The sequence below is a fragment of the Aplysia californica genome, unplaced genomic scaffold (genome assembly GCF_000002075.1).
Source record: "Aplysia californica isolate F4 #8 unplaced genomic scaffold, AplCal3.0 scaffold00435, whole genome shotgun sequence".
NCBI classification, from domain to species: domain Eukaryota; kingdom Metazoa; phylum Mollusca; class Gastropoda; order Aplysiida; family Aplysiidae; genus Aplysia; species Aplysia californica.
Window position 1 is genome coordinate 219,053 of NW_004797705.1, and position 23,520 is coordinate 242,572.

The 23,520-nt window shown below is 37.2% G+C and overlaps 2 protein-coding genes across 4 annotated transcripts in view; one reads left to right on the top strand and one right to left on the bottom strand.

Annotated features, from left to right (window-relative positions):
• LOC101860037 (coiled-coil domain-containing protein 173) overlaps positions 1-7,516 on the top strand; it is a 32,235-nt gene extending 24,719 nt beyond the window's left edge. For both annotated transcript variants that reach the window (XM_035971426.1, XM_005104768.3), the window contains exons 5-10: positions 1,758-1,968; positions 2,179-2,264; positions 3,304-3,496; positions 4,472-4,636; positions 5,535-5,648; positions 6,300-7,516. In XM_035971426.1, coding sequence (XP_035827319.1) covers positions 1,758-1,968; positions 2,179-2,264; positions 3,304-3,496; positions 4,472-4,636; positions 5,535-5,648; positions 6,300-6,542 — 1,012 coding nt within the window. In that variant the 3' untranslated portion in view covers positions 6,543-7,516. The remainder of the gene's footprint in view (positions 1-1,757; positions 1,969-2,178; positions 2,265-3,303; positions 3,497-4,471; positions 4,637-5,534; positions 5,649-6,299) is intronic.
• A 2,467-nt stretch (positions 7,517-9,983) lies between these two features.
• Positions 9,984-22,814, bottom strand: LOC101860272 (post-GPI attachment to proteins factor 3). 2 transcript variants are annotated; one of them, XM_005104769.3, is made up of 8 exons: positions 22,618-22,814; positions 18,907-19,241; positions 17,862-18,011; positions 17,077-17,139; positions 16,393-16,454; positions 15,130-15,266; positions 14,271-14,475; positions 9,984-13,681 (listed from the first exon to the last, which is right to left on the bottom strand). In XM_005104769.3, the coding sequence occupies exons 2-8, from the start codon at positions 19,213-19,215 to the stop codon at positions 13,612-13,614; spliced, it is 996 nt and encodes a 331-aa protein (XP_005104826.1). In that variant the 5' UTR covers positions 19,216-19,241; positions 22,618-22,814; the 3' UTR covers positions 9,984-13,611. The 2 variants fall into 2 exon arrangements, with proteins under 2 accessions (XP_005104826.1, XP_005104827.1); XM_005104770.3 differs by lacking the exon at positions 22,618-22,814 and adding an exon at positions 22,476-22,577.
• Between the last annotated feature and the right edge of the window lie 706 nt (positions 22,815-23,520).

The window sequence follows — 23,520 nt, forward strand, 5'->3', positions numbered from 1 at the left end:
TCTTCTTCCTCTTCCTCTTCCTCTTCTTCCTCTTCCTCTTCCTCTTCTTCCTCTTCCTCTTCCTCTTCTTCCTCTTCCTCTTCCTCTTCCTCTTCCTCTTCCTCTTCCTCTTCCTCTTCTTCTTCTTCTTCTTCTTCTTCTTCTTCTTCTTTCTTCTTCTAGATCTCAGGGGTTCTACAGCCCTTGGTGCTAGTGATTTTTGTGTGTCTGGCCTATTGTCCTACAAGCACATTGCTCACTGAGCTGTCTAGTACCAGCTCCAGTCTCCAAGTTATGACAGTTTTTGTCACAATTGGTGGCTGTTGAAAAACCTTCCCAAGGAGCCAGAATTAATATGGTTTTACCCTTGTTCCATAACATTTCAGTTTCATTTTGCACTAACCAGTTTTCACAATGAAAATTTGGTGCTTTTAAAGTGTTTTATATGAAAACAGGAAATATGGGGTTAGTACAAGAAAGCTTGTGATATATCACCTTCTTTTCGGGTAACTATCATATCCTTCATTTTAAGACTATCACCATATTTAACTGATAGAAGTTTCTTCAGTAATAGTTATGCAGGGGTTTAATTTTTTGAATTTTGCAGGAGGTGTAAGCCGGGGCAGAACTATTTTTCTTCTCAATTTAACCTCCAGTATAGCCATGCCTACATGTACTTAAGATTTCTTAGGTTTTTCTATCGCTATCCTAAAAATTGGGTGCTTTTTCCTCTTCATTTTACACTCCGAAGTGTGAAAACCTGAGAACAAGCTCATCTTTGTTCTTTGCTCATACCCACATAAATAAAAAATCTCTCATCCTTTCAGGTCCTCAGCATCGATTGTGTTCTTTTTGAAAAAATTCATAAGTTGTGTGATCCTTATAATGATTTTGCATACTTTTCATAAATTTCATATAATCTGAAAAGTGCACCAAAGCATGCAAAGAAGACCCATGCACACACTCCATGTACACAGGAGTATCTTGATTTTGTAGTTAAGACATTGTTCAGACATCTGCACATTTGATCCCTGGCTTGGCCTGAGAGAATCTTTCTTGGGAAAAATAGTGTACGGTTCTTTAATATCTCCTTTTTATTTTTCTGTAACTAAAGTATACATATTGGGTGTCCTCCACGGGGATAGAGATAGTTAATTTGATGAAGACAGCCTGCCACGTTATGTCATGAAAGTCTTCATCTGGAAGGAATTCAAGACTATACACTATGTACACAAATAATTAGTGTTTTTGAATTAGAGGGTTTTTTTTAGCGACACCCCAGGGTACAAGCGGAAGAAAAAAGTAAAGTAAGTTTTTAGCTCAATATTTTGAAAGTACTGCAATTAATTTCTCATGGTCTGTTCATAGGTTATAAAGGACTTCACTGTACAAGCTTTGTTTCAGTGTTCCATTATTTTACAACTGGTTTTCTCACCTTGTGTTTTACTAATAATTGTTTGATTTATCATTTTAAGACTTTCTTTTTTGCTATTTGTTGTTTACTAGCCATATCTTATTGGATGTAATCAAATTATCAAATAAACAAATGTACATTGCCTCCCTTCAATCTGTTTCTTTTTTCTTTTCTTTTCCTTTTCAATAATAAAAAAAACAACAACAATGTACCAGTGTAGAAAAGTGTATTCCTCTACAACAACCCCCCCCCCAATCTTCTAAGACCATTTTGGTAAGTCCTATGACCCCCCACACCAGCTATCTTTCCCCTTATGCCATGAAAGGCTTTTACTAAATAGTAGTATTCTCTGTGGCAACCACAGGATTCATGAGCACTTGAAGTCTGGAGAAAAACTGAGAGTGGAAGACGACAAAGAAGGCGATGAGCTGAAGAAGTTGGCTGTGCAGTTTCAGATTGAGAAGGAGCGGCTAGAGAACATCAGGCGTGAAGAGAGGAAATCACTCATGAAGGAAAACGTGCAGCAGATCCAAGATGTGGAGAAGATGAAGATCCTACAGGAGCGACAAGATGAGGTGCGGTTTTACTTTTCTTTCACTTATAATAGGAACTTGGCAGGGAATGATATTGACTATCTGATATTATTGATAATAGTTGGCTATGAGAAATAATGACAAAATATGCTTCACATAATCAGATGTCAAGCCTGGATTCCAATTCTATACAATGCATGCTTTTATTTTGGACTTTTTTTAACATGACTCATGGATTTGTTTTTATTTCAGGAAGAAGATGAAGAGTGCAGAGTTTTTGCTGCCGCAAAGAGAAAGATGATGAAATTGAGGGCTCAAAAGGAGCAGGATATCCATAAGTAAGTGAATTTATCTGATTATGCAAAAGCTGTGCAGTATTCAGTTGTCATATTGTTTGATTGCATAAAAGCAAATAACAAAATACATAACATTCTGGTAGAGGGGGTGAGGTATGTGTGTGAGGGGGAAGGCGGGGGGGGGGGGGGGTGGGGGGGGAGGAGTTGTTAGCTGTGTATTGACAAGTGGGAACCTGTCACCAACTAACTATGATAATGATCTAAGATTATTTATAAAATGAAAGTGACTCGCCAAGGATTTTTCCATGCATGGTTTGGTGTTCCTCCAGCATGTACATCACTAAGCAGTTCCACTGTACCATCTAATTAAGTCCAAAATATTCAAAAGGAAGTCTTATTACCCAACTCAGGAAAAGCAATGAAATTCTGGAGACTTTTGGGTGGGTTTTTTTTAACCCTATTCGAACGCCCTGGGGTCATTTTGTACCCCCGGGGTTGTATTCTTCACATTTTAGAATACTTCTAGTGCAAAGATCTCTTTGAAACTTTCAGTATTACTCAAAAATAGTGCAAAGATCTCTTTGAAACTTTCAGTATTACTCAAAAAATTATTTTGACAGACTGCTATGCAAAGCGTACGGATCGGATTAACGAGTTAATTTCCTGTTTGGAAAGTTGTGGCACAGAGTTCCCCACATTTTATGGATCCGATAGTAAAACACGACGTACAGATAGGGTTAAACTGCTACAAGCCATTATCTTAGAAAGTTGATGATATGTAAAATTCATGCTCAAATGAAGACTGAAAGAAAGATGTCTCTGGATTTATTCTTATTTGAACTTACTGAATTTTCTAAAACAAGGAGCTTAATGTTTTCTAGTACAGTAAATTTTGCTACCTCTTTAGGACAGAAATAGTCGTGGTTTATGTCTAGAAATAAAAATTGATTTTTTTCAGTAAAAGACTTATCCTTTAGTTCTTTTTCTGTTTTAGTTAAACTATTGATTCTGAAAGTTGTTCTATAAAATTCAAAGAAACATGATGTATTGAAAAATGACTGTTTCTGTTTTCTAATTTTAGCACAAAGCAAGCCCAGTTGGAGCGTATCCGCGAGAAACTTGCTGCTCAGATGAAGCAGAAGATCAGTGATGAGGAGGACAGGATACGTAAAGCTGTGGAGGAGAGTGAAAAGAAGAGAATGGATGAGGAGAGGGCAAAGGAAGAGAAACTTCTGAAGGAAATCAAAGAACAAGCAGAACACAGAAATAAACAGGTAAAGAGCTAGAGATAATACTTAAAAATCAAGGAGGTGAAAAACTTGAATATGCTTGGCTCCCATATATATATGGGACTGATTGCTATACGCTTTTTTGACACTTTGACTACTTTTTACCTTTATTTAGGATATTGGTCTTAAATTTCACTCTTTTAAGCTTCTGTGCACAATGAAACTATGAGTTGCTGTGTTTTGATAAGGGGAAACATAGTAGCCTGCTAAATTCGAAACATGGGACACTTTTTTTTTTTAATATCGTTTTTCAGGTGCAGCCATGTGAAACATTACTGAAAGAAATGCCAGCTGAAAAAAATAGTCTTGACACCCTAAAGCTTTCTCAAAACTGAGTGAAATAAGCAACCATATCATTCTTACCGTAGTTAAAGACAAGCATCAATGAACTGGTCTTGAAAAGCAGTTTACTATACTCTCCTTTCTTTTTCGTCTGCTGCCACTTATCTGGTGGCTGCTCGCTGTTACCAAATTTATTTTTAAATTTATTCCATCATGAATGTACAAATTATTTATACTTCCTTTAATCCTTTATGCTCCCCTGCAAGTTGCTAGCTGTGGGCCTATATTTTTCGATCTACAACACAACACTGTGTTTTGTATGTAGCTGATTTTCCTATATAATAGAACCAGGTTTCAGGATTTTTAAATTATCTTTTCACTGATAGATTACATTGGTACACTGGAAAGTGTTTTTTCCAGCTAGATTAAGGAATGGTCTTTAATTTTACTCAGTTTAACAGACGAGGGCATGCTTGATCTGTGCCCTTGTTTGAGAATACAAGGTTGTTGACCCTACCTTCCTGTATAGTAGCTTATCCACTGATAGTCCTTTCATAATCTCACCATAGAACCAGACACGTTGTTTTGAAAGAGAAACATAATGTACTTTTGGAGACACCCCCACACACACACACCCTATCCACTTCTTTCATTCTATGGATCAATATCTATTTTCAGTTGAAAGAAAAAGAAGCACAGAAAAAGAAGTCCAAGATGGAAGAACTGGAGATGTTGGAAATGCGTCGAGCTGCTGATGAACTCTTCAGACAGAATGAAATAGACAAGATGATGCGCCGTAAATCTCAAAATGATGATCTACGGAACTTCCTGATTGACCAATATGTGAGTCACTTCATAGTCATAGAAATAGCTGCCTATTTGACTTGTGACTCGCTTCCTTTGAATGGTGAAATGGTATAGAGGTTTAACACTCCTGTCAACACTTTTAGGTTGTTTAAGAGATAGGACCTCAGAGTTTAATACCCATCTCCATAAGGATTGAGCCAAATGGGAAATTCATGTCCACAATATAGTGCCTTTCCCAAGGACAGAATGTCGGACCGAGCTCAGGCTCGTACCCCGAACACGCAATTTCACGATTACGGGTCCAGTAGCCTACCCACAAGGCTACCGATCGTTTTCTTTGCCAAGAAGAGATGTTCATGTGTGTGGATACAACTGGCATTTTTGCCTTTAAAAAATAATTCAAGTTTAATCTTTTTATACCTTGAAGAAAATACTAAGTTTATTAAGTCTGTTTGAATTTACTAACGTGCAGTGGATGATTTTGTTATCGTCCCTGCTACTTTCATTCATGTCTTGAAGGAGAAGAATGAGTTATTGTAGTGTCTAATTCCCCTTTTTTAATATTAAAAGAGATTTTACGGGTAAATGTTTTTGAAGGCTGCCGATTTATTGTGATGAAACATATTAATGGTATACAATGGTACCAGGTTTCTAACTTTCATAAGCGTTATAAACTGCCCAGAATAGGCAACTGATTGAAGAGAGTCTTGAGCAGGTCTTATCCTTCTAGTAGCTCACATCTGTTGTCTTGCTTTGCCTCCAAAACTAATAACCATTATTATATCTTGGTGCTTTAAAAAAAACAACAACCCTCAAACCATGTCATGGAAAGGGGGCTCAGTAGCTCAAAAGTCAGTTTTGTAGTCTTTCCTTTGAACATTTCTGCTTCCTGATGAAATTTCACTGTTATCAAACGTTGTTGCTGCTATTTCAGAATGAACGCGTGGACAAGGAGGAAGACTCAAAGAAGGCTCAGCTGGCCCTGGACAAGGCAAATGTTGAGCTCATTGAGAAGGAGGAGGCTCAGTTCCAGGAATATGCGAGAAAGGTAGGCGTACGTTGTAATGGATGGTCTCTTGCTTCAGATGTTTGGCTTTTCTCAGTGAAGTTTTTCTCAACCTTTTTTATTTGTTTCTCTTACTCAATCCACAACCATCATCTTTCTTTGATGTTTGTTGTTCTTGTTTTCTTCTTTTATCTCTTTCCATTCACCAACTGTACTCTCAGACTATGCCTTACAAAATGTTGTACATTGTATACGCAGTTGTTATAGTTTCATAACTGCCTGTCTACTGCCACTAAGTGTGATGAACCTTGTGACTTTATAAATAAAGTCAATGATTGTGTAAAACCCAAAACTCACCAATGACCCACAGCTGCATGGATTACTGGTATTCGCTGCACTCATTGATTATTGATGAGTTGTCCTTGTAAAGGGCCACATTTATGATATAACATATGACTACACCCTGTAAAAACTAACATCAGAGTATAGAAAAGGGCTGCTGGAAATCTGTTCATATTAAGCCTATGTTCCGCTCGCTCTATAAATGTAGTACTCCTAATCCCAGTTTATCTAGTATTTGTTCTTGCCTAGTTCTTTCCACTGATTCGGTCACCTACTAAAAGTGTTGACAATGCCATAGGCTACATGGAAACAGGAAGTTTACTTCATTTGTCATGTGTCACTCTTGCCCAGGTGATTGACCACAGCAAACAGGGTGGCCGCAATGTCTACCCTCTGGAGAAAGCTGCCCGTGAGGGAGCGGGAGGTGGTCTTGGCCCAACGTTCCCCGGAAAGGGCGGGATCCGGCCCAGCTACATGGTGTCGGACAAGTCTGGCGTGCAGATGCCGCATTACCAGCGCGATTCCACCAATGAGACCAAGCAGCAGATTCATGGCAAGAACCCCAGCAAGAACAGACTAGGGTTTGTGTGGTAGATCTGGGACCTCAACTCTTCAGTCGGGTCAGGATGCTTTCTTCATGATGCACCGTTAAATTTAGAAGAGGATTCTGTAATGGTTTTGACATTTCAAACCATGAGGTTCAGAAACAACAAAACTAATTGTACTGCACAAAAAATATAATATATTATTGTGAGAACAAGTTTTCATTTCAATAAATAGTTTCCATCTCAGCATTCAGTGTTCTCGTTTGAGGACAAAAGTGAAAAATACATTGTCTTATCACAGTAAACATTTGAGAAAATATAACTATTCATACCCTTGGGAAAGTTTGTGTTACAAATACATTGTCATGAAATAGGTATCTTTGATGGAATCCAGTGGTTGTGAGGCCTGTCATATCTGATGTACATATATATTGCATAGTCAGAAGCCACTTTACAGAACTATGTCTGCTGCAGATGTGTTAGTTTTCTACATGTAAGATACTTATTTTCTGTCAATGTTTATCTCTATTTTGAAAAAACACACTCTTAGTATCAGTTGGTGAAGAATTCGCTTTGTTTTGCATCATTGTTTAAATAATGTTTATTAAACTGATTGAGTCTGTTTGGTACTGTCCATACTCCATGAGTTATGTGGGGAGTATCACGAAGCTCATATATATATAAGTGCACTTGAATAATATAAACATACGGTGGGGGGGAGAGAGAGAATGCTTTATTTTCACATTTGTAACTTGCGTTTTCATGTTTGATAGTCTGGCTTTTGAATTTTTGTTATTTTTATCCAAGGATGGTTTTGTAGCAGTCTTTTACTTTCGGACACAGAAAATCTGGGAGTTTGTTTAGGATTTTAAGAATACTTTTATCTACGTACTTGAAAATAAACCTCACAAACACTCATATAATTGCATTTTATTTTTTATGGTATAATTTTTTTTATCCTGATGCCCGGACTATAAAATTGATTATTTATACATTAAATAAAGGATTTGTGAGGCACAAAAACAGCTACAGAAGACTTCATTTAACACAAACTACCCCAACATGAATCCTGTATTAACATGAACAAACTCAAAATTTGGTTTTGAAATTCTTCATTATTTCATGTTTCTCCACACTGGCTTACATGAAAGAAATAAATTCAAAACATCCTGACTGAAAAAGAAGATTCCTCTCTATGTGTGACATATTTTCCAATCCAAACCCCTCCCTATTTCTCGCCATGCTTCCCCACAATCACTCTTTATGCAGTCAAAGTATAGAGCCTTCAGTTGGAAATGGGCCATAGGGCCTATATGTCAGTCTGCACAATACACTAGCACTAGCACAGGAAAACTTGTAGTGGTCGCATCTCAAATCCTTCGCAAATATGAGGTCTACTTCCTATTTACATTCTTCTTTCTGGAAATGTGTAGGTTTATTATAGTCTTCACTGTCTTGGATTGCCTATTCTCAATCATTTTCCAACATTAAGATGGTGAAATCATATGCATGAATTGCTTGCAAGTAAAGGCACACAGGTAAAGGTATCCAAAAATTTCCCCGCAACACCACAGGCTATTTGTAAACGACACTTGGAGGGTTAACTGATTCCATCCATTCGGCCGCTGACAGCGGCTCTGAGTTTTTCCGCTGCATCCATTTGACCGCTGTGAGCGGCTCAGCGAAATCCGAAACAAATGTGCACTTGTTAACTTAGTTCTTACTTTTTAAGTTGTCGAAAGGAAGTAGAACTTGTAAACAAACCTGACCTCAATCTCTGAGCGCCAAAATCGATCGAAACTCTGCGAAATTCTTGCAAAAATCGTTGTTTTGTTGTCGCTATGTAGGCTAGATCTAAGGGTAAATAACACGGAGCCTGGTATAAGAAAAAGGCCCTTCAAAGAAAGATATTCAACTAAATTTGTGAAATTCTTGCATAAATGTGTGCTAGGGTGGTATCGCTACAATTTTGTGTTGATTCCTTTGGATTATAAGGACATGTAGAGCTGAGAAAATTCGGTAAGTCAAAATTTTCGAAGATGTTTTGCGCAATTTTTTTTCCTCATTTGTTTTTGTCTGACGAAAAATACAATACAAACAGATCTTTGTTATTGATATAAACAGATTCCTCTATTGATTCCCATCACTTTGGTATATGACAATACATATATAGAGTAACTTAGAGCTTCACAGTAATGCATTAAATAGAGGCACCTGAGGTTTAACTCACTTCAGACGGTTCACACAACAGTTGCGTGACCCCCGCCGCGACGCTCGCGACGGGTCTCACAAGCCCTGTGTGACCAACTTTGGAATATTTTTTTCGCTCTACAAATCACGCACGGATCGCGAGACCCGCCTGGTACCCTTGTTTGGCCAAGCCTGAGCTACTTAGACTTCGTTTCGTATCTCTGGGTCCATAGTTTTTAAGTTATTGAAGGTGAAGGACAGTGACCCCAACTGGGGTTGAACAGACCGGAACTCGCGCTTTGTTTTTTTCTATACAGCTGATAGTAATCCGACAGTCGCGTCGTAATAACGGTCGAAGAAGTCCCATGAACAAGAATCACATAATTTCGCCGTTTTCTATACTTATGTACGTTTTACTAGTTCTAGTGTCTCAGAATATGATGTGTCTAATAGTTATGATCCTGGATATGTACCCGAACACGGCCCGAGTCGTAGTTCTAGGGCTAGATCTAGCACTAGTACCGGTGTTGTTTTTCGCGCAACGAAATCACAACGTCGTGCCGTACATCTGTCAAATGTAATTCAGTGTATGGGTCTGAATCAATGCACAGACCAGCTTTTATATTTTCACCAAACACTAGCACATGCATGTATACAAATCAAACCAGAACACTTTGAACTTTTATTTTTGTTGTTGTAGTGAATTTCATTCTACTTGTCACGTCTCTGGAAATTTTTCGGAAAATCCAATTCATGCCAATTTTTAAAAAATCATACAAATTAAAGTATTAGACTTAGACAACTTTAGTTTTTTGTGTTAGATTAAGCTTGAATGTTACTTTACTGTGTCAAAAAATAATTACATTAGGGTAATTCTGAGAGTTGTGGTGATTTATTGAAATACCCCCAAAAACGCCAGTCTTCAACGCTTGTGACTGGTGAAAGGGCCCAGTCGCAAGTGAGTTAAAACTGAACAAGGAAAAATAATTCTGTCCAGAGTCTGAAAAAATCATGGACGGAATCAGTTAAGTACGTACTGATGACACCCCCTTCTCAGTCAGTTTTTTTTTTAAGAACTTGTGAGACCGCTCTGTTCAGTTCTTTACACGATTAGAAACAACCAAGTGAAACATAACCAAAACCTTTGTCACTTTAATTCCTATTCTTAGATCGTTCACTTCGGTCAAATCAAAGTGAGTTTTGAAAGACTAACTGATTATGGCAAGAGCAGTTTTGGACCATCCCCAGAAGCATTCCATGAGCTAAAATTAAAAATAAAAACAGACTTCAAATAAAAGTGTTTTGACAAAACAACCAAGAAACTTTTATTTCCTTGAAAAATCACATACAAAAGGTATTTAAAGCATCACAGTCATTTGATACCAAGTTTCAAAAGAATTAAAACAACAATCCAATTCCAACATATAGAATATAACAGCATCATACTAAACACTGAGAAAAAGTTATGCCTGATTGTTTATAATAAAGCTTGTACTTGTGCATAAATATTACATACAAACATACTCAAGACACACCTACTACTAATTGTTCATCATGTACATTTCACAACACTTAAAACACAGGATATTTTTGTCTTTCAAACCACTTATTACCACAAACACTATTATTAATAGAGTTAAAATTGTAACATTCTAATTCTTTCAGACATTAACGAGTCTCCGAATTGCACATTTATGCACCACTAAGCAAACAGTCAACAAAATTTGCATGTCCATTACTGGCTCATCTTCAAGCCTTACAACAATCTCAAAATACGTTATGCAAAAAATAGGGTAAAAAATAATTCCAAAAACATTGACATAAAAGGGGGAAAAATATCATGCATACAGGGACTCTATGTTCAAACATACCAAAAAAATGTCAAAGGATCACAAAAATATAATAATATAATGCTGAAATTAGAATTCATGTAAAACCATAAGTGCCATAGATCTGAGCTCTACTGAAACAGTTCCATATATTATGAGGTAAGTATCTTTCCTTGTACACAAATATTTTTTTGAAAGAAAGAATATTATGAAGAAGTTCTAAAGTGTCTATTGCCATGCCATTTTCAACACAGGAAAGAGATGAACTACCCAGTCATTTAAAAACGAATTGCTGTATGCTGAGGATCATATTTCTCTTTTGCCTCATAAAATGTAAGCTATATCACTGTTGATCCTTTTCTGCTCCTAAAAAGCTGGGTATGGAATTATATGCAGCTTTAAACGTTGCTCAATCCAAAACGGAAAAAAGAGAGCCAATGACATGCTACTTTCCAAAGTTCATGAACATGATTCAATGGGATCTTGAGCTTGTTTTCATACAGTATTCAATTCATAACACTTCTTGATGGTTCAGCTTCCACTGAAAGCATGAACACTACCTTAAGAAGAATGGATGCATGGGCCACTAACATTCCTCACTTTGAACCAAAAATCCGGTAAAATGACAAGTTTTACATTAAGACACTTTACACATTAAGGAATTGGGTTTAGGAATTTTAAAGAATTTGAATTAACAAAACAGTCAAAATGATACATTACTGGGGCTCCTCAGTTTTGTTACAGCAATGGTATTCATTCGAAATAGAACTAAAATGAAAATAATTAAAACAAAGTTTCTTCCGAAATAATTAAAATGCCCCTGTTCGAACAAGCTATCTTGTAAATTTAAACCCTTTTGAGCCTTGGCATAAACATAGACCTGACTCTTTCATCTAGGGTTAAAGCTGGAAAGAATGGGCCAGGGAAATAGAATATATACATGTATGACAGATGAAGCTGGAAAAGAAAACAACAGAATACATAAAAGAAATAGCAGTCTGAGTAGAAAAGAATGCAAAAAAAGTTTTAGAAAGAGCAAACAAGACACAGATTTCTACATCATCACAAACCTTTTTCATTCAACATTCTACAGGTACAGTGAACATGAACAAACCACTGACCTCAAAAAGTCGGAATCCCCTTTACATCATGCAGAGTGCTGAGATCCAGTTATACGAATACAACTACTATTTTCAAACAAGATAAAAGCTTATAAACATGTGATATGTATCAAGACTGAATGCTCAAGTGTTTCATTTTCAACAAGGGAGTACAGAAAAAGGCCCACTTCTTAGTGACTGAATTGAGTGGAGGATAAGAATATGGCAGTAAGAATAAGAATTAAGATCCATGGTTATTCAGGTGTACCATTTGATCAACTTCTCAGTAAGTGCCCACCATTTAGTACGTCTAAGAGCAGTTTATGGTGAGTTATGCAGTACTTTAATCTGTACAGCCTACTGCATAAATCAATTTCTATTACATTTCAATTACCAAATATCAATGAGAAAAGCAGGTGCAGCGACAACTTGAAGGGTAAAAAGTACTTGTTACTAAGAACCACCATATCTTTAGTTTGACAAAATCTGTTATGGGCATCCTTGAAAAGTGGGGACAGTTTAGACCAAACGTCATTCAAGTCAGAAACGGTAACAGTACACAGAAAGTGTATTTCATTTCTATAAATAATATGTACTTCAGGTATATTTGAGTATTTCAAATACTGACTGGTGCAACTGAAATTTTATTATTTTTCAAATCTCTTCTGTTGTGGATTTGAGAAAAGTGAATTGTTGGCAGTCAGAGCACTGTCAATGAGGGTTCTTAAAAAAGTACACGGAATACATCAACCACCATACAATCAATCATAGAACTCGGATTTTCCACTCTCTCTGCACACTCACATATTTAGAAACCGAAATGGTCTCTTAGCAGAACAAGACATAATTTGATCTTCAGATTGAACACTAAAATGCAAAGCAAGAAATGATCTTCACAGATATAGAATTATAGACCCTACATATTATATATCAGTATACAAAACTGAGTTAGTTCAAAAAGTACAGGAGCACATTTAACTAGAAGTCATATCATATTGAGCAAAAACTGATGTCACATGGGACAAAAAGAGAATGAAAACAGAGGCACAATGTCCTTGAAGCGGCTTGCAAATGAAAAAATGGATTGTGATTGTATGACATCACACAACAGCTGTTGACAAGATGAAAAGTTCTTGACTATTTTCAAACTACAAAGAATGTGTAGTCCAAGTTTGAGCATCAGCTTTGGGTCAGTCTATCAAGCAAAGCATTAACTTTAACAAAAATAGTAAATTAGCAGTCAAGTGGACAGAAGTAGCTGGTTTGTGGGCTCTCTGGTATGGTCTTCTCCATTTCCTCCGCTCTAGCATTTTTGTTATCTTAATCTATTCCGCATGACATGTTGTTATAGGACTGACACCCCATCAATTTCAACCCAAAATGTAATGATGGTGATGATGAAGATAAAGAGTATTCAAAAGTGTCTAAAATATGACACAACATATAGCAGTATGATCTGTGCAGGGTGGCGAATGTGAAGCCCACACTGAGGTGTATGCCACACAAGCATGAAAAAGAACAAGATATTGATATGACAATGAAAGCGGCATTAGAAACTACATTTCAACAGTAGCTTCTAGCTATTATATTTACCCTTAGTAGACCACTATTTTGGGTAAATAATGTAGAGCTTATATGTGATGTATTTTTGTAGCACAGAGGCATGTACATGTACAGAGTGCTGTCCCCACAGACTGACAAGTTTTCTCCTTGTGCACAATCCAGCCTCGTCTCTGAAGCATCTAGAAATGCTCACTGCTCCTTCTACCCTTTCCGCCCTTCTGTGGCATTCACTCTGTCAGACTTGAACAATATATAGTTGTTTACTGAGCTCTTTGGTTAAGCCACTCAAAGGTTATTTAAAACATTTACAACACGGTGGGATAATGATTGACCTCATAAAAGCAATGTGACTGATCACAGATGGCAAGAACTTGATGTCACTTCACTTTTAATGTTGAAGAAACATGTTGATAGGTTAATGACATCAAGAAGCCAATCAAAGCATCTTCTTGAATTCCGGCATTCCTCTGACTTTCACTTCATGCAAAGCGTCATCAGTTATAAAACTGTAAAGAAAGAGAGAGACAAAAAAGTTTGTCAACCAGATGTCTGGGTCAGGAAAAACAAAAGTACAGAAAAAATGAAATCTTAATTTTCAGAATTTCTACAGAAATCTATGTTTAAATCATATATAATTAAGGGAAAACATTATATTTTGAAAAAAAAAAAAGAGAAACATTGAAAAAAAAACACACAAAATTTCAGGGTTTATGTTCTAAGGACAAAAAGTCCAGCCAAAAGTCAGCAGGCACGTAACTTTTTCCTATTCGTATCTATCTTTGGAAGTTGAGAACACATTTATTTGTTATGAGATGTCAAAAACAATCAAGTTAGAGTGATTGAGTGTGAATTCATAGCACCAATTATATCAAATTAAAAAACAAAAAAGTGTTGCCATTTGGATTTAGAAAGATTTCTGGAAAGTTTCAGGACACAGCTTTATAAAAAGTAGGCAGAGATAAAGTCCACACAGTAGAACACTGACTATAACTGAGGTAAAAACATTCACACCAGAACATACGAGATTTAAAAAATTTGAGAACAGCAGGAAAAGCTCTTAAAGACAGAAAAAAATTAAGATGAAAATGTCATTACCTGTACCACAGTAAGTTAAGTGGAACAGTTCCGGCATGCCAGATGGCGTGAGCATCAAACGTCCACAGCAGCGGGGGGAAGTCGCCCAACTCCAGCAAAAGTAGAGCGTTGAGGCCCAGCATCACCAGCACACCTTTCCACCAATGTGGCTTTTGTTTGAGGTGATAGAAACACCACACAACCCAGCCAACTGCATTGACAGCTCCTGTGGTTATTTTATTTGAATTTGTTAGTCTTCAAATCTATTAGCGTTACACAATATGCTTTTAATATAACCATCTGTCTATAAGAGATAAAAGAATAAGAAAACAGCTAAATCATCTGAAACGTTAATATAAACGGCGCTCGTTAAAAAATTATATTTTCATAATATAATATGCATTAAGACAAACCAAGCTGACTCTAAGCTTACACACATCAAGCACCTCAAGCTAACAAGAATGTTTGTCACTTTGCCCATTATTCTAAAAGAGTAGAAGAGGAATGGCACATATATCTAAAGCTGTGACTGTGAATTCTTCCTCCCTCTCAGTACAATGACATTTCTTCTTTGATGAACACGAGCTGGATGGCTAAAAATAAACCAATATCAAACAAGTTACAAAGAAATGTACCACCCTGCACTTTTAGGAGAAAGGAGGTAACTTGGTCAATTTTGAAAAAAGACTGCTGGTCGGCAAGTCTGCTTTTTTTTTTTTGTTATCTTGGAAGAAAACTCCAAAAGCAACTTCTGACACCAGCACAAGAGCAGCTCAGAGGGGGGAAGAAAACAACTAGCTCCAAATTACCACCTAATCCTCTGCACAACAGAAAGTTTTAATCTTACTCCAGTCCTCTGAGTAAATACAACATCACATACCTACAGCCACATTGACGATCATGTTATATCCATAGTCAAAATGAATAAAGGCCAAGTAGTAGATGTGGTAGCTGTACAGTCCAACTAACGCTGACCCAACAAGAAGAAGCACTTTTATATGGCTTGTACCTGCAACCCTTCAATCAAGAAGGAAAAAAACAGAGAAGTACAGTGGAAACTGGATATGATAGGGATGGAGGGACCAGAGGAAAAGTCCTCTTATATCAGCTCCCTGTTAAATCAGAAATGCAAGGGAAGTAAGCATTTATGGACTAATCCAGCTGTTATTCACCGGTAGTTTCTCATGGCCTGCACATGACACATTACGCCTGAGTGTAGCTAGGCTTAGGCCTCGATTGAAGTCTGCAGCACACCGCAGCCCTCTCTCGCTTCATCTGCTGCATGTGCTTGCAGTGGCGTGGCTTGCGTGGTCTTTTTTACACATAGTTAACGAACCTATGTCCCAGCTATAACCGATTTGACTCCGAAGAGGCCCTGTTATAGCCGATAACTTTTAATATAGACAAAGAGTAGGAAAAAACAGGGATTTTAAAAATCCCTGTATTACCGGGCCTGTTATATATCGTTTCCACTGTAATATGTATGCACTGAAATGTTCATGCGAAACAATAACTCAAAAATAGTTATTAAATGGGGCTCATTAACGTAGCGTTTTCCTAAATGTGGCTCTTGGAGTTTGAGATTGTCCAAAACAAAACACGGATTAATGTATTCACTAAAATGAAAAGCTGTGAGTTTGACAATTAATGATACCAAAAAAAATATTAGTATTGCTAAAAAATTAAATCAGGAAAGAAGTTGAAATTACAACAACAAGGTATGGAAAACTACTCTGGTGCCAGAAAGACAATTTTTAAAAAACAATCAGAGTGAAAAAAGCACATTGTCAACATGAAACCAATGAAGAAAAATTTATGTTTTATATTTGTCTAAATTAATAAGGAAAATTAAAAAGAAACTTTTAAGTAAGGACATTTCCCTACTGTTGTAAATACACTGTAAACCTCATTATAATAATGAAAAAATTATGATTTCTAAGTGTAAATATGTTTGTACATTGACTGACACACTTAGAGCAAAGTAATATAGAATCTCGTACTTAAACAACACAGGACCAAAAAGTTGGTGAAAAACTGCAAAAGAGTGACAAGAAGTAAACATGAGATAGTTATTATAAAAGTATAATCTGCGTATCACCCAAAAACATAGGAAATATAAAAATAAAATCACAGAAAAGGTTACCTGCAGATTAATGAAAATAAATTGAACAGGACCAGTCCAAAGGCACTGAAGTAGTCCATTTTCTATAGGAGAAAAGTACAAGAAGTTAATATACAGAAAATAAATGCAACAGAATACCCCTGGATTGAAATAAAATATGAAAAAAACCTTAAACAGGTTCCAAGTGGAAAGCCCTCAAAACAGCACTCACAAAGTTGATGTAAATATGGGGGAAAACTGCATCATAACGTATCATATTATTTACACACTTGTGTCATTTTTACTTCTTAAATTGACAAACTTAGAACACAAGCAACATTGGTATCACCAATTCTCTGGGTGTTTTGTTTTTTACTTCAACTTTTGTGTCACTTATAATTAATAAGATGGTGCAGGGTAAAAAATAAAAACCTAACCAGGGAATCCTATAACCATACATTACAAAATAGATAAAAGCTGAAGAACAGACATTGAAGTAACATTTTCACAATTTAAAATGACCCCTAGGACACTTATAAAAGACAAAAAATAGCATATCCAGAGACTTGTAGGGGAAATTATTTCACTTAAGTCTGTAATTTAATGCATCATAATTCTAGGAAGTCTCTGAAAAACATATCCATTCTGAGCTAGATTAGAATTATACTCAGTACCCATTCATATCATGATAAATGAGCATAATATTTATCAAGTTTCCTATTTTACCTCAGTGGTTGGGGTGTCCCTGGTGTGAAAAACTGAAGCACAAAGCCAGGTCACAATTCCAATCTTGGGAAAAGAAAAAGCATTCGATTTACGAGAAGAAAAAAATACATATATTCTGTCTCTCCTCTTCCCAACAACCTGTGACAGTCTCTCTTAATGAAATTAGAGTCCTGAAAGTTCCTGCTATTATAGAACATAGAATCAATGGATTTATTCCTTCTCGTACAGTACTCCTGTACAGCAATGTCTTTGTTTCATCCTTACAAGACTTACGTTAAATTTTTTAAGGTAAAACTTTGAGCCTTATACAAACAGCATAACATGGCACATATTTTCACTCTTCTGAAAAATTTCAACCATCAATTTCGGACCAATATAAACAGGTTTTTAAGACTATTACCTTTCACTTATGTGGGGGGGAGGGGGGGGGAAGAAAGCGTGCCACATTTTGACCTAACAATGTATAGCCCTAATGCACACTAGAAAGGAGCGCGGAAAACTGTACTTAATAGTCTTGTATGACAACTACTGTAACTTTTAACAAGTAGGCATAATAGATTAGATCAACACCATAACTGATCTTTAACTTATACAACCCCACCCCCCCCCCCCCCCCATCCCTCGCCCCACCCCCACATCTCAACTGGACACCCACGGATATTTCAGTACCCAGAGTGAAAATGGTAAGAAGAGTGAGTACAAAAGCTAAGAAATACAAACTAACAATCTCAGTAGTACTTCTGGACAACAACTTATTATTTAAAATAAATTAAAGTTCAATTTACCAAGGCCATTAAATGCCAGACTCTGTACATTGAAGCTGATGAAGGCACTTTAGCTCTGTAGTAGAATATAGCCAAATGGGACAGAGCATTCATCAGCGAAAATATCATCGAAGCCGGTTCTTGTACACCTGCATAGCGAACAAAAGGCCACTGAAAACAAGAACATACACAAAAATTAAAAGTATGGCAGGCAGGGATAACAATTTTTGTTAAACATATGCTGCATATTTGTCAAGCCTACTCCAGGAAAGTATCAGGGTACAAAGCAAGAGGAAGACCAAGGAAGATCTGGATTAAGGGTGTGAAGGATACCATGAAAACATTCAACATCCCATCCACCCAGGCCATCAAACTTGCTAGAGACAGGAAGCTCTTTCTCCCCTCGACGCCCAAGAGTAGAGGTACAAGAGGACAGATAAAGTAAAGTAAATTTGTCAGAAGTAGAGGTGTTAAGTAATTTTAAAATCATCAGCACAACACAATTTTATAAATGATTTAAAACACATTCAACTATTATTGAAACATCTGAATAATACAAACATTTACAGTGTAAACCTCATACTGAGCTAACTTCAGACATCTGTAAGAGGTGAGGTTTAGAAAATATTAGAGAAGTTTTGTTTTTCTGTCCCACAAGATAAGATCCCTTTCTTCACCACCTATAATGTAATGACAAATACAAACAATGGCAACAACACACTTTTCACAAATACTTCAACTTTAACAGCTTATTCCATTTAACAGTTGTATTTTTAAAAATGTACAGTAACTTAATGATTGTGTGTACGCATACTTATTATATTACACACAAAAATTGATAACGCCCACTGGAAACATCATAAAAAAATTTATTCTTTACAACTTTCTTTGAATATATCACCTTTATTAGATTTTTTTTTTTTTCAAACTTATACTTTGCTTACTTTTAAGAAGAAAAAAAATCAGTGTTTATTCAGAGATCATGTAGAGTTAGTCTATAACACAATAAAACAATATTTTTTTTAAATAAAAAAATCCACAGTGGTACAATTGTTGTGATATTCACCTTTCCATAGAATTGAGGGACTTCACTCCTGTCCCGTTGATATGCATCAACTGTGGTCCACATACACTGATACTTGCACTCGTCTTGGCAACTCCACTGAAGGAACTTCATATAGGCAGGTTGACTGAGAACAAATTCTGTCAAGTTGGAGCAGTTGGCTCCAGAGCATCCTTGCACACATTTCCCAAAAATATATGATCTATCTCCATTTGAGGCCAAGGAAAAGTCGACGAATGTTGTGAAAACTATCAATGTGAATATGATGCACATGAAGAATGGCACACTGGAGACATGGTTTACAAGCGTCATTTTTTATCTGCGACGATGGTTGGTTCCTGAGATGAAACAGATAAATTTTAGTCTTGACATGATACTTTTTGCTGTCAAAACATATAGATCTATATGTTAATCTTCTTTGCATTGATCAGATTTCAATGGTATGTATGAACAAGGCTCGACTTTTTTAACTCCTTGTTTTTCTTCTCTTGCTTGCTAAGTCTCAGCAACATCCCACAGAGGTCTTTCAACTCACAACTAATTAAAAACTGTACATATATAAAGTCAAATTTTCTATAGCTCACCATATCCTTCACCTTTCACTTTCATTCAGGGTCACTCAGAAAGGGTTTCTACTTTGAAATAGGCAAATGGTTAAATTAACACCAGGTTGAGATCAAATATATAAATACGGAAGGACTGTGCCCTACCAGCCAACCTGGATAGAGAATGTCTGCTTTTCTCTGACTTTCAAAAGCCAAAATGTTTTAGTTTTAGACAAGAGTGAAACATGTACACGTGAACTCTGAAAAAAGTAAAGAGGCACCAGTAGACTGTGGTACTGAGGAAAAAAAGGATAAAAACTCCAGAATGAAAATAAAGTAAAATTTAATAATAAAATAAAAATAATAATAATAATAATAATATTAATGATAATAATGCATATATATATATAGTACCTACACCGTGTCCCTCTCGCTCTAGAGCACTCTCGTCTGTATCCCTACATAATACATCCTCGATATATATATATATATGTATGGAGCACAAATTCCCACTCAACAGCAAGCTCTATTCGTTTTACAACCTATATTATTTATAGTATCACCCCTGCAGACCATAAAACATTCAGGAACATTCTTGACTTCATGGGAAATGTAGGGCAAGCAGCTGATTAAGCACTCAAACACTCACAAACTGACAAGATTTTTTTGCCGTCTACAGCTGGGTCATTCCCGGATGAAGTGAAGAAAATTGAAGTAAAGTGCCTCTTCCAAGGACGTAATTGCTGGGTCTTAGACAGGCTTCGAACCCACAACCTTTCGGTTGCAAGCCAAACAATAAGACAACCTACCACCACCAGTCGAAATTTGTCTAGGATGGCCACCCATTATCCATTGTAGAAAACTTGGTGCCTTGACATGTGAAAGTCTTCAACAGTGTCATTATGATATATTTCTAAAAACCTAAAGGGGGTAGGTGGGGGAGTGGTCTTTTGCATGTGATTGTCTAGGACAGGTACAGGGTCGAGTAGATTTGACTTTGCACAAATATGTTATTTGACAAGTAAAAAAGAAAATGTCATCTATGTCGCAAGCAATCCACTTCAGTCCAAATTTTGACAATCTTCTATTTTTACACCCTCTGAAAGTTTTATCAAAAATGCACCTTTCAATATCACCAAATGATATATGTGATGAAACGTAGACAGACGCAAACTATTTTTAGGTATGGCACCCATCTTGTTTGACGTCACAGCAGGATTCCCCTCCGATCACGTGACTACATCTAAGTATCAGCCAACCGCATGGCACCAAAGATGGAAGTGTCTATGTTATAACGCTTAATCTACACCACGCTATCGGAAGTTCTGATGGCCGAATAGACAGCGCGTCTGTGTTAGAAGTCATGCAATGATTTTACGAGCGGTTCGATTCCGGTCCCGGGCTCTTTTTTTTTTTCTCTTTTCCTCCTCCCGATTGACCAATAGTCCCATAAATTATAATTTGTAAAGCTGCTTTGAAGTTCGTTCGGTTTTTTTAAATGTACATTAGTGATGAAGAATGCAGGGGGGGGGGGGGGGCTAGATCTAGATCTAGATCTAATCCTCCAGCGTCTTTACGGCAATTTTCATACATTTCCATCTTTGGTGCCATGCGGTTGGCTATACTTAGATGTAGTCACGGTGATCGGAGGGGTATCCTAGTGTGACGTCAAACAAGATGGGCGCCATATCTAAAAATAGTTTGCGTCTTTCTACGTTTAATCGCATTTACCAAAATGCAGTTTGATGGTTATGGTCAAGTTTCTGGTATCTTGTAGTTGTAGTTCCTTTCGTCAAAGTCCACAATCAATTTGTTTACATCCAGAGAAGAAATCCGGAAGTCTTAAAGACCAAATAGGCAACACAAATAATAATCGAGAGGTTGCGAGGTCGGGGGGTTCGAGCTGCGGGCCCAACGTTGTGTCCTTGGGAAAGGCACTTTAAACTAATTTTCCTCACTTCACCCAGGAGGGAATGGGTACCCGGCCATAGACAGCGAAAAATCTTGTGGTATGTCAGTGAGTGTTTTAGCGCCTATAAATGGCTGCTTGCACTGTAATGAATGCTTCCCAAGAAGTTGAGTTTGTTTCAGAAGAAACCCAAAATATTTATGCTCGATGGGCAAGTTGTTCTAGATTTAGTAAGTGTAAGTGAGTAGATCTAAAAGTAGCCTTTTAAATTAGATTTAGAAATCTAGATCTAGTAGGCCTCCTCAAAGTCAAGGGAGGGGCTCTCGTTGCCTAGAGGTTAAGGTGTTGGCCTCTCGTTCAAAGGTCCCGGGTTCGAATCCGGGTAGCGACCGAAAAATTTTCTTCTCTAAAATTGTCTCCTCCTATCACCTCCTTTCCTGCTCTCTAGCAATGTTCTGTTGTCTGCTTTCATTTCCACTTTCTGCCCCCACCCCTCACCTCCTTTGCCCCCTCCTCTGGGCTTCTGACTCTTTCTGCAGCCTTTCTTTCTACCAGTTTTTTGCTACTCCTTGGCTCCTCCTTACTGCTGTCTTTCAGCCACACCCCTGATCTTCTGGTAGGAAAGATCTGCACCTAGATCTAGCCTTCTCGGACAAGGGCGAAAAATCTCGGAGGGCCCATGTGCAAGTTGCGCACGTTAAAGATCCCTTGGTGGTCTAAAACCGATAAGAGTAGGCTTCGGCCGCCACCCAGGCAAAATTCAAAATTTCCTACCAACTGAAAATATTAGGTGTGTCCCGCGCGCTCATATGACCTTATGTAATTGCGAGCGCCGTAAAACACTTTACAAAACAAACAAAAAAGTCAAGGCACCAAAGCCCCGAAGCCGAAGCACAAGAAAAATAGATTCTAGATCTAGATCTAGATCTAGATTTAGATCTAGAATCTAGATTAGATCTAGATCTAGACTCTAGGTGATCTTATAAATACTACTTTAGCACGTTAAATTCTTCAATTGATTTTATTCCCTTTTCCGTAAGGCCGGGTTCCTTTCCGTAACGAGCGACCACTTTAAAACATGACATGATCTATCTAGATTTAATCAAGATTATACTCACTGGCTTCCAAAATCGCAATGGAAGACCGAAAACCACTGTTTATATACCATCTGTTCATGTCATGACAAAATTACGGTAGTTTGCGCAATCAATGTCAAGAATGACAAAACAAAAGTAGAAAAGCGAATGGGAAAACGAATACCTTAAAATCAGTCGTTGCAATTATTAAACAAGAGGCAGTTGAAAGACTGAACGAGTTCTGACTCTTGTTTAATTTTCATTCCAGTTTTGGCAAAAGGTGGCAAATTTTAATTAAAAATTATCCCGGCAACTTGAAACCAAGAATAATCCAGAGTGGATCGAACCAGAGAGAGAGTGTCTCTGATCGAACTAGGAGGGTTATCTTCCCCTGAATATAAACCTTCGGAACATACTATGTTCGACTAATACTAATAACTTACTACTAATAATAATAATACGTTGAAGACGAGGAGTTTACAGTTTACTACAGTAGTTCTAAACTCCTTTGTTGAAGAAAAGAATTACGGGGAAAGGGCTGGGGTAGGGACATTGGCTTTATTAGGCCTAACAATTATATTTTAAATTAGAAGCATAGAAGTAATAGAAGTAAACAAATGTATGCATATATATAAACTGATTATAGCTGGTAAAAACATTCAACTACGGTTTCATACCGCATCGAGAAAGGGGAGAGAGAGAGAGAGAGAGAGAGAGAGAGAGAGAGAGAGAGAGAGTAAGCGGGGAACTTCGGGAAATCGTATGGGTCGGACTTAGGACCAAGGGGCTTACTGTAACCTCCTTGCTTAGGACTATTAGTATGATGCATGATACGGAGACGGAGAGTAAAACTTGGAGCAGCTGACAAACGAAATAAAGACCGGTTGAGGTCTTGTTAGGGTCTTTCTTCTTAATAAAACAAGTTGAAATCATCAAAAGCCAATGTATCGCTAAGACGAGAGCAAATCTTACTAGTCCAATACGACACCGGTGAATGGATCTTCCTGGCGGTACCTCGGCTGTTGTGTCAGGAAAACGCAGAATGATCATGTCATATGTCCACTCAACGTACGCGACAGGCCTGCCA